The sequence below is a fragment of the Coregonus lavaretus genome, assembly GCF_964263955.1.
Source record: "Coregonus lavaretus genome assembly, chromosome: 22".
Classification (NCBI taxonomy): domain Eukaryota; kingdom Metazoa; phylum Chordata; class Actinopteri; order Salmoniformes; family Salmonidae; genus Coregonus; species Coregonus lavaretus.
The window spans coordinates 15,150,557-15,162,639 of record NC_140009.1 but is presented as its reverse complement, the minus strand read 5'-3'; the positions used below and the strand labels follow the sequence as shown (position 1 = coordinate 15,162,639).

The 12,083-nt window shown below is 43.0% G+C and overlaps 1 protein-coding gene across 1 annotated transcript in view; it reads left to right on the top strand.

The window, feature by feature from the left end:
• The first annotated feature begins 2,634 nt into the window (after nt 1-2,634).
• Nucleotides 2,635-12,083, top strand: part of LOC311149613 (fibulin-2-like) — a 55,373-nt gene continuing 45,924 nt past the window's right edge. The window contains exons 1-2 of the mRNA XM_084186796.1: nt 2,635-2,714; nt 5,855-7,368. Coding sequence (XP_084042922.1) covers nt 5,985-7,368 — 1,384 coding nt within the window. The 5' untranslated portion in view covers nt 2,635-2,714; nt 5,855-5,984. The remainder of the gene's footprint in view (nt 2,715-5,854; nt 7,369-12,083) is intronic.

The window sequence follows — 12,083 nt, the reverse complement described above, 5'->3', positions numbered from 1 at the left end:
CATGGGCTCAGGTCATTAAAACACCAGAGACGGCCTGGCTGCCAGGCACAGCCCAGGCTGAGATCACAGTCCAGCTCTGAGCTCTGGACCAGAAGAAAATCACTGTGTTTGTTCCCTGGGCGGTCACGACAATGGTATGTAGTCAGTCACAATACAAGTGGACACAATGTGGGTGGATGGACTTGACCTGCACTGGACAACATCAATGGATGCTGGCAAGATAGACTATGGGGCAAATGTTTTACCCAGTTACAGGATAGCACCGATCCCGTGGAGGTTAAATCAGTGAAGCCTGAGTTAGGTGATTTCTGAAAATGAAAAAGCTTGCCATCTTCATTGTGTCTCTATACAAGGGCAAACTGCTGAGATTTTCTGTACTATACTAGTACTATCACTATACTATATTTGTGGCAGGTAGCCTAGCGGTTAGAGCGTTGGGACAGTAACCGAAAGGTTGCTTGTTTTAATCCCCAAGCCGGCAAGGTGGAACAAGGCAGTTAACCCCCACAACAACTGTGCCGATAACGTCGATTAAGGCAGCACCTCTCTGATTCAGAGGGGTTGGGTTAAATGAAGAAGACACATTTCAGAGGTGCAACTGACTAGGTACACCCTTTCCCTTTCTCTACTACATCAGATCAATAGTCCAGAGGAAGACATATGATCTCCACATTGTTCTCCCTTTACAACAATGTGCACCCAAAAACAAACGCTGGGACCATTGACTCATCCATGTCATTAATTTGTTGTGGGGGTGTCCCTAAAACAAAGCCACCAATGGCACCATAAATCCCCTTGTGTTTGTCTGATCAATCTATCCATTCACTGAGGGGACTTTTGTCTCTAGGATCATTCTCACTGATGGCCCCCATGACCCCTAAATAAGATAAAACAGATTGGCTCGAGGCACGTGTGTGTGTCAGACAGTGATGGAGTTGGTGGTTGCTGACCTCTACTTGAGGGTTATTTCAGAGGTTAGTCCACATCACAGGAGTGTCTTCTCTGCTGCAACCTAGACTCAGGGGTAGACGTAACATAGTAAAAGTAAATCCGGGACACTCCAATCAGTATGACATGTTTCCAATTCAAATTCGAATTTGTTTAGACTAACGTTAGCTAGGTGGCCAGGTGGCTAATTCTAATGTTAGCTAGGTGGCTAATGTTAGCTAGGCTAGGGGTTAAGGTTAGGGGTTAAGATTAGGGGTTAAGGTTAGGGTTAGAAGTTAGGTTAAAGGGTTTAGGTTAGGGTTAGGGTTAGGGTTAGGAGAAGGGTTAGGTAACATGCTAAGTAGTTGCAGAGTAGCTAAAAAGTAGAAAGTAGTTGCAAAGTTGCTAAATAGCTAAAATGCTAAAGTTGTCCATGATGATATTTGAACGCACAACCTTTGGGCTGCTAGACGTTCGCGTTATACACCTACCCATCCAACCCGACCAACCACCCTACTTTAGTTTTTGCCTTAAAGGGAAACTTCTGGATTTTGGCAATGAAGCCTTTTATATACTTCCCTAGAGTGAGATGAATTCATGAATACCATTTTTATATCTCTGCATCAAGTATGAAGGAAGTTAGAGGTAGTGTTGCGAGCTAATGCTAACTAGCATTAGCGCAATGACTGGAAGTATATATACCATATACTTCCAGTCATTGCGCTAATGCTAGTTAGCATTAGCTCGCAACACTACTCCTAGCATGCAGCAATTACTCTAACGCTAGTTAGCAACTTCCTTCAAACTGCACACAGATACATAAAAAGGGTATCCACAAGTTCATCTCACACTGGGGAAGTAGATAAAGTTTTTTTTTTCTCCCAAATATTGAAGTATCCCTTTAAGTAACCTTCTGTCTTATATGTAACCATACCAAGCCTAACATATATACTATTTTGAGTATCCCGGATTTATGTTTACTATTAGGTCTAGTCTATGAGACCAGGCTGTCCTCTCAGGGAGACAGAGATTGGGAAAAATCTAATCAACGCTTCAGTCACGTGTATGTCTTTTAGCTGGAGAGCAGCTAACCCACTCCATTGAATTACAGTACCTGATTGTCTTTAAACAGTTACTCACAGATGTAGGCTATCTTCATCCCTGGGCCTAAAACATGAAACGCCGCATGGATCATGTGATATTTTCTTATTGAGTGAGAAGATTTGCAGGAGAGTTTGAATATTGTGTGTGACTTGTAGCCTTTTTAGCCTATCCTTTATCCTTTTCAAGGTAATCAAATGGGCATAATATGGGCATGATAGTTGTTCTGGAGCTGCACAATCTACTTTTGGGTGATTCAGCTGGAATTACAATAGTTACACAAAAATGTCTCAATAATTACAATATAAATTGCGCTAGGGAAAATGACTTCATTCGTCAGTAAACACAAGTGCAATGGCTAATATTGGAATGTGACAGCAACCAGCCTATTTCAGTAAAGTAAAAGACCAACGAGATGCACAGAGTAGGGGATTGGAATTCGTTCAAACATGAATCAGTAGCGTAATGAAATAGAGGCGCGAAATTATTCCAGACCTCTAATTTGCCAAAGTATTAGGAGGGCAAAGAAAGTTTTTGTTCCGCCCTCTCCTCTCTCCCTTCGCAGGGAGCGCGTGCACATCCCCCTTTTCTTTAGAACGCGCTCAACTAACTTTGGGGACAACCACTGGCCAGCAGATAATACAGGATAGTCTATCCGTCGCACACTGACAGAACTGAGACGCAAGGTAAATGTAAACTTTTCAATCACTGCCTTTGTACACTTCTCTGTGAAAATGTGTTTATGTGCTAACCTTATATAAGAGACTGCTTGAGATTCTTTCCATGATGTAAAACATGTAAAACGTATGGTGTTTTCCCCCATTTCTACCCATCAGTTGTGTGTATGGCTTGGCATGACAGCATGTCACTAACTTAAAAAGCTTTGTCAGGCTATATTTTTGTTCCATTCTCCAAATAAGATGTCAGCTTTTTAATAATCTATACAATTACGCCTATTTCACACTTATTTGTTAAAACACAGAGAACATGTGTTTAAATCATGTTTCCAATATCAAATTATGGAGTATTCTCTTCAATTAGCCCTGAAGTCTAATGCTTATATCAATTTGTATGTAATGACAAAGTGTAATGACAACAGTAATATTTGTTAAAAGTGATTTGGCTCTATGTGAGTTTGTGCACCTTATCACCCCTCAGGCTACTGACTTAATCACATTCAAGACATTCTAATGCAACGTCTACCAGATAGACTGAAGTTATCTTGTAGGCTATCTTTAAATCTTTACAACAGTCAGAACATACAGTATTTCAAAACCCTAAGACTCTAACCCCAAACAGTACTGTTGAGAACACTTCCTGATGTTCATTATCATGTTAAATGTTTTCTGTGTCCTGGCAAGAGCTGTGGTTGACAAAGGTGGAGAGTGGGATGAGCAAGCCAAGCCCACAACCGTTGTTTGGGAAGCTTTGGACATTGTGTTAACGGATAGAAAAACAAACAATGTACTTTGTTTCATTGAAACAATTGAGTATTATCTAGGTAAGCATTCACTTTAGCTTCTTATCACAGATTCTGATAGTGGTTGTGAGTGACACATATTTATGCAATCAGTTTTATTTTCCCAGTCAGACTTTCTATTTCTTTTTTGAATCTCACTCTCAGATGTGGCAGACATAGGAACAATCATGCCAGTTGTCTTCACATGCCATGTGCTGAATTCAACATCATTAAAACACCAAACCAGTGGGGCACATGCCAGTCAAGACTGTGAGACCTGAAATGATTCCTTACCCGCTGCACACAAAGCCATCATTGATTGGCTAAGTGGTGCATTAGTCTGTGCTGCAGTCCTTCTCATTCTGTGGTCTGGTATGATGAAGAGAGAGACGTAGCCCCAGATGTGAGAGAGGTTGCCAGAACCAACGTTTTACTTCCCTATTGGATGTCTGATGTCTCTCAAAAGCTTTGAATTTGAAAAAACGTTGAATTTGGAAGGGGAGATTGTAATATTTCATTTTGAAAACCTCTGCACTTGGCTGTGACTGCTATAACCTGTTAACTGTGTGCTTGGTTGAGTTTGACACTGAGGGGTTGTGTTAGTGTATGATGATAGAATCCTCACTGAAGGGAAGCCAGTGCATGGTCCCCTATATAATCAGCATTTAAGGAGGAATTTGCACCTAGATAATGGATGCCTCAACACAGAGCAGCACATTTTGGTATACTTACAGTCCATAACACTATATAGGTTGATAAACTCAACATTCTTATTAAAATATATTTAAACATAGTCATGGAATCAGCACATAATATGGCAGGGGCATAGTATTTTAGAATATGTTGATATAGAAAACAGAGGGACTGTGTGCGGTTATGAGTTGCTGCTGAGAGTTTAAAGACGTGTCAGTGCAGGTTTCTCCATACAACCAATGTACACATGAGCGTGGAGGGTGTCTATTGAGGAATATATACCATGTCAACACGGCGTGACTTTTGCCTTCCCAAACTGCTCCACCATATGTTGGAATCTATGCACCAGCAAGCTGTTTCTTAGTACTAAGGGGGCGTTATGTGTGTGTCTTTTGAGTCTAACTAACACTGTTAATATTCCTCAACTGAGTGTTAAGCTCAGCGTTAAAGATGAGTAAAATGTTAGGAGTAGATAGAATATTGATTTTTATACACAGAATGTTTCACTTGCAACAGGAAAGTATTTTGGAAAATAACTAGTAGAATCATAAAACAGATTTCTTTGCTTGAAATGTCGCAGTGTCTCTTAGAACTGGACCAAGCACACGAGCAGTGGAGGAAAACAGGAAACACCTAGTTTTCAATAATATGTTCTCTGATTTGAAGTCACATCACTGACTTGGACCACACACAAGTATAGAATTGTCTGAATAACCAGTCTGAATATGGATCACCGCAAAGTACAATAGTGTAAGATATTCATCTTATCAAGAACTTGCACACTTCCCACATTTTGAAATTGCTGATTTGGAAGAGATCGGGCACTATCAACCACATTACAAGCCTACTACTGTATTGTGTAAGAGGATTAACTTAGCTCTCTGTTATCTTTATTATTGTATCTGTTGAAGTTGTTCATGCTCTGTCAGGTGCAGTAGGTGGAGTACTTTCATCTGTTAGTGTTCCTAACAAACGCAGAGTCGACTTGTTACTGTACCTCAACAATACCCTCTTTATCTTAAAGAAACTTCACTTTATAAAGCTTTTTACAAGGCAATATTAAATTAAGTTGATATCGTTGCTGATAAACAATCTTCTGCTCCAAGCACTCTGTCAACTGTTTATGTGTGGGCCTCCAATTGTATTGTATTGTTTTGGAAGGAAGGTTTTGTTATTTCAGCCTTGCTTTTCTAACTGTGGACAGTTTGTCTAGGGTTGTCCATATTTCCCCCTATCCCTATCCGGCGTTACCTGTAGCCAAATTTCCATGCCAATGTAATGTAAACCACAACATGCATCCACAGCTGTGCTGTGGCCCTAGAGAGTAGGCATGGAAAAACATACATTAGCTCAATGGTCAATTTTAGTCTAGGCATAATGACAGTAATGTTAGCTAGTTTAAACAGACTAGTGGGACCCAGTTCAAATAAAATTAAATAAAAGTTAATTTGTCACGTACACAGGTTACAGCAGCTGTAAACAGTGCAGCAAAATGCTTACCTGCAGCTCCCTCAACAAAGCAGTTCAAATATCAATACCAATAATAATCAAAAGTCAATCAAAAACAACAAGTAAGTAGAAGAAACAGACAACTTGGTGATGACCTTGTGGTTCTGTCACTACAATAACATAACATAACAGAAATGTCATGTTATGTCTCTTTCATTCTCACAGGTTAAAGGAGGCCATTTGAAATCGGACCTTCAACATCATTCTCACTCTTGTTCGACTGCAGAGGACTGTGGACAATAGTTATCAACAAATTCAATTTTCAACATTTGTTCTTGGGGGACTTTTATGCAAAATGAACCAAAAGAAACTGATGCTGTTTCAATGTGTGATCCTGTTGTGCCTGGGCCCCTGTCTAAGCCAAAGGGACTGTACAAGCGTGGATTGTCCAGTGTTGGACAACTGCATTGAGGAGGTTTTGGAGAAAGGAGCTTGCTGTGCCACCTGTGTTAAAATAGGATGCTTATGTGAAGGTTACCAGTACTATGACTGCATCCATGCAGGCTTCCAGAATGGTAAAGTTCCAGAGGGAGAATCTTACTTTGTGGATTTCGGAAGCACAGAATGTTCTTGTCTACAGGGAGGCGGGAGGATCGGCTGCCATTTCATCCCGTGTCCCGAGATCCCTCCCAACTGCATTGCTGTCGCGGAACCCGCGGATGGGTGTCCGCAGTGTGAGCGCATTGGCTGTGTCCATGGCAATCAGAAATATGAGGCAGGTCACTCCTTCCAGATGGACCCTTGTCAGGTGTGTCACTGTCCTAACGATGGCGGGAGCCTGATGTGTTCTCCTATCCCTGACTGTGACTCTCGTAACGTTAAGAAGCCCATGATAGCAACGACCACACAGAACAACAACCCTCCGAGAGACCTCAGCAAACTGCATGATAACAAACAGACAAGCCCACTAGACCCATTTGCCCCTGCTAACATCCTACCTCTTTACAAAGAGGAGCCATCCGTCCTGGATGAAGATGAGGATTATGACTACACACTGCCTGACCCCACATCTACTACTCCACAAGACCTGGTCAAGCGAACAGAATCTACCACGGTGTCACCATCCTATGCTGAGACAAGCTCTTCTCCTTATGAGATCTTTAATGACCTGAGGCAGGAGCTGAGAGAGAGACTAGGAACATACGATCAGGAGCGAACAGAGGAGGCGGCCATTACTGAGGATCCACATCACATAGATCAGACCACCTTAAGGGCCCAGGAGGAGTCAACAATATCAACAACTAAACAGGAAGTGACCTCAGAGAGTCAAAGGCGTCAACAGGAAGTTGTTGACCGGGACAGCAGGCGTCACAGAGACAGTGACAGAGTGATGAAGAGTGACAGTTCGGAGGACGTCACTCCAACTGTCCATAGTGACAAGGGAGTGAGATACACTGGCCTCCACGAAAAAAGAGACAGCCACAGCAGTCACCACCATGATGGCAGTCCTTCATCCCAAAGTCATGGGAGGCACCTTGAGGAGCCCCTTGAGGAGCAGCGTGAGGAGCCCAGAACGCCCCAGAGGAAACCTGACCAGGAGTCTTCGTTCTCCGCAGAGAAGATCAGTCCGACCAGCAGAGCTCCTGTCACGAGGGAGGAGGGAGACCAGCTGGCCAGGAGACAGCCCCACACCCTCTTCAACTACCAGGGCCCAAACGAACAGCCTGGAAACATTGAGGGTAAGTCAACAACACTAATATGGCCACTGTCGTTTTGGTGTAGTTGATAGTGAACTGCTCTACCAGTCCACAGTCTAAAACAATAGGGTCTGCTGATATCTTTCTATTCATTTTCTATCATTTCTTTATTTAACGTGAGTAAATCCCATACAATGCCCTTTGAGACCTAGTGAAAGGCACTATACATGACAGCAGTTCTTGTATATGCAATTAGTTAATTCATTAAAAGATAGGAACCACATTCATCCAATTAAATGGTTTAAGAACCTCAGATGATTTACTGTCCTTTTTCACTTAGATCCTGTGTTCGATGTAGGAATTCTTTATTCAATCTATAGTAGCTGCTACAGTAGCTGGCACTGGTCCAGGAAAAACTAGGGTTCATGGAAAGCATATGGTCCCTAGACAGTGAGCCTTCAACTTTCCTACTCACAACAGAGGTTGGAGATTACTATGCTTGTCTTTTTAAAATATATTTCTTTACTAATTTTAGTTAGGCATTTTATCAAATGGGAAATTCCTTAGGATAAACTCTCAATTAAGGACTACAATGGAGTCATTTGGAGAATTCAAGGAATGTTTCCATGTTTTCTTTCATTCAAATCCGAAGTGACAGATAGATACAGTATTGTGGCATTTCCGTAATCTTCCTTGTGGCATCTACATCAGTGTCTTCCCTCCTTCAACGAGCCTCCTGAACACTGCTTACGGACCATCATCAGTAGGCTCTCAGTGGTAGCAGCCCTCCCCAGGGCATACACACTGTACTGCAGCAGCTTCTGAGATGGGCAGCAGATGATGAATACATTAGCTAAATGTCTGGAGGATGGGTTAAGAGGTTACAGAGTTCATAGAGAATACCTATCTCTGCTTTCAGCTTGAGGTCGTCTGTGACACATTCATAGGTAGTAGCTGTGATTGTGGATGACCTCTAAATGGCCGCTGTTTGGGGCCTCCAATATGCTGGATAATCTTGAATCATGAAATCTAGGTTTCACCCTGGGAGAAAAACCCCTCAATCAGATCATGAGATTCCTATAGGGTTCATGGGTTTACCTTTCATAATGTCTACAGTAATACAGTGATTTGAACTTAATAACCTCCTTGTGATTTCATCACCACCACAGTACAGCTACTGAATTACAGTACGAACTAGGTCAGAGCTATGGGAATTCAGACTCTTGTACTATACTGTAAGTAGGTATCGTGTAACAAACAGTCATCTGTGGATTTTCCCAGCCTCTGCAAGCCATGCTGCTTTACTACACTATCACTGTTTAGACCTGTTGGGATTTTTCTCTGCTTTCAGCAGAGGAATGTATAGTATGTATTAGCTGTATGAGGTGTTTCTTTGGGAGTTAGCACGAGAGATACCTGTCACATGCATTCCATGCAGAGAGGGTAGATTTTACAGGTCACGGATCAAGTCTGGACTCACGAGAGCGAAGAAAGAAATATGTCAGTTCTTGCCTTCCTCAGTGGCGTTGGTGTTTACAATTCACACAATTTGTTTACAAAGGCAAGGTCTGGTCAACTTCTCCAGTATGCCTTATGTGCCTGCCTGTGAGTAAATATCCCCCGGCCTGCCTTGGCTGCAGTGCAACACATAGATTTGTCTTGACAGATGCCCTCAACTGTTTTTCACGCTGCATATCAGAATATTAGGATATCATCCAATAATTAAATGGTAGATTACTGTTGCTTCACGGTAGGTTGACTGAGAGAGTCTGAGTTAATTCACATCCATGCTTGTCCAACACACCCTGAGTATCTCTGCCCCGTTTGGAGCAGCGACATAGAGATGACTGGTCTGGCTACTGTCTAGCCCCTGGGTCAAACTGACATTGTTAAGCAGGGCCTGACTACCGCATTTGGGGCCCCCCAACCCAATTCTTTTGTTGCAGTTTTAAAGCTAATTTCCTGCAATTCTACACATTTTGCCATGGGGCCGAGAGAAAAATGTGCTGTTTTATAGCTCATCACATGATATTCTTCACATTTTGCAATGAAGATGAGAGAAAATTGTGCAGTTTTAAAGCTAATTTCCTGTCATTCTATACATTTTGCCATTTCTTATGACGTGTTCATATCCTCGACCACCAGGGTGCCAAACCCCCCCCCCCACAGAAAAAGGCTTCGGGAACCCTGGAGGTCGGGGCCCCGGGGCACGTGCCCTGCTTGCCCCTTCAGTAATCTGGCCCTATTGTTAAGGGTCAGAGGTCATGGTCACTGGGTGAAGGGAAAGAGGTTCCAGCATGGTGACATCCTTAAGGACAGGAAGAGACTCAGTTGACAAGGTCCCTGAATAATGCCTGTTATCAACCCCCTTCAGGGCAGCATGCCAGAGTCTTCAGGGCAGCATGCCAGAGTCTTCAGGGCAGCATGCCAGAGTCTTCAGGGCAGCATGACAGAGTCATTGCCAGAAGAAAGGAGAAAGCATGAACTACACATAAACTGGAATAGTTTCTACTGGAACTCAGACCAAGTTAAAATGTTATTTTTATTTTAGAGTCGATAACTACCCTGCTCCGTCTAGAGTCTGGGCTACTCCCCTCCCTCTACCAGTTACAAGTTGTGGGGGTTTCTAGGCACTCCGAGGCTGTCATGGCCGTGTTGGTGTAGGATTTATCAGGGGGTTGTACCTGAAAAGGGCATAATACACATGTGATGAATGAGACCTCTGTTGTGGCCTGATTGCCAGGCGCTACTCGCTGGTCCCTCGTGAGCCGCTGTGATTACGCTTCTCCCACGAGGCACTGGGCCTCCCAATCCAACCATTAATCACTGGAGCTCCGCTAGACTTTCACACTCTTCTGCTCATCAAGAAACCTACTTACCCTACTCAACCAAGCTGAAGCCATTTTGGGATCGATTTGTTAAACAGGCATATGAAAATGTAAGGCGTGTACAAAAAGTTCAAGTCATTTTGGACTTAAAACTCTATAATTTTCAGTGGCCACTATGCTGTAATTTTTGCCCTCATTATTTGTGTCAGGGATAGAGCAAGGAGGACATTTGTATCACTGCCACTCACAACACCTACTGTTGCATCCAGGGCCGGATTAAGAAATCATAGGCCCCAGGGCTTTGTTTTTATTTATAGGCCCTACCCACCCCCACTTCCCGGCACACCATGATTTTCTGTAGACAAATCCGTGCACCAAGATGCAATTCGATGCGTGGTAAATTTACTGTTGAAGAAAAAGCCCCTTTATAATAAAGCCATAATAACATTTGCAATGTGGCAGAGGCTACAGTTGAGCAGAGGTGTTTTTAGGATTTCCACACATGGGGAACAATTGTTAGCAGGGTCCAGAAAAAATTGGCCTTTTAAAAATGCATTTCATGCAATTCTACTTCAAGACATTAGCTGAATCTTTTTTAATACCACACAAATGACCTAAATGAGTGGCTAGTCTGACAAACTGAGATCAATCTGGTCTTGAATTCAAAAAAACAATAGACAAGGCCAATGAAGCGTCACACAGATTGTACAATATTAAGAGGCAATATATATAAGTGCTGTTATTGTGAAGTGGAAGCGTCTAGGAGCAACGACGGCTCAGCCGAGAAGTGGTAGGCCACACAAGCTCACAGAACGGGACCACCGAGTGCTGAAGCGCGTAGCGTGTAAAAATAGTCTGTCCTCGGTTGCAACACTCACTACCGAGTTCTAAACTGCCTCTGGAAGCAACGTCAGCACAAGAACTGTTCGTCGTGAGCTTCATGAAATGGGTTTCCATGGCTGAGCAGCCGCACACAAGCCTAAGATCACCATGCGCAATGCCAAGCATCGGCTGGAGGGGTGTAAAGCTCGCCGCCATTGGACTCTGGAGCAGTGGAATCGCGTTCTCTGGAGTGATGAATCACGATTCACCATCTGGCAGACCGACGAATGAATCTGGGTTTGGCGGATGCCAGGAGAACGCTACCTGCCCGAATACTTAGTGCCAACTGTAAAGTTTGGTGGAGGAGGAATAATGGTCTGGGGCTGTTTTTCATGGTTCAGGCTAGGCCCTGTAGTTTCAGTGAAGGGAAATCTGAACGCTACAGCAAACAATGACATTCTAAACTATTCTGTGCTTCCAACTTTGTGGCAACAGTTTGGGGTAGGCATTTTCCTGTTTGCCCCTGTGCACCAAGTGAGGTCCAAACAGAAATGGTTTGTTGAGATCGGTGTGGAAGAACTTGACAGCCTGCACAGAGCCCTGACCTCAACCCCATCGAACACCTTTGGAATGAATTGGAACACCGACTGTGAGCCAGGCCTAATCACCCAACACCATTTCCCGACCTCACTAATGCTCTTGTGGCTGAATGGAAGCAAGTCCCCACAGCGATGTTCCAACATCTAGTGGAAAGCCTTCCCAGAAGAGTGGAGGCTGTTATAACAACTCCATATTAATGCCCATGATTTTGGAATGAGATGTTTGACGAGCAGGTGTCCACATACTTAGGTCATGTAGTGTATATATATATATATAGATAGATATAATTTAGATATAATTCATTTGATGATACAGTGGGGAAAAAAGTATTTAGTCAGCCACCAATTGTGCAAGTTCTCCCACTTAAAAAGATGAGAGAGGCCTGTAATTTTCATCATAGGTACACGTCAACTATGACAGACAAATTGAGAAAAAAAATCCAGAAAATCACATTGTAGGATTTTTAATGAATTTATTTGCAAATTATGGTGGAAAATAAGTATTTGG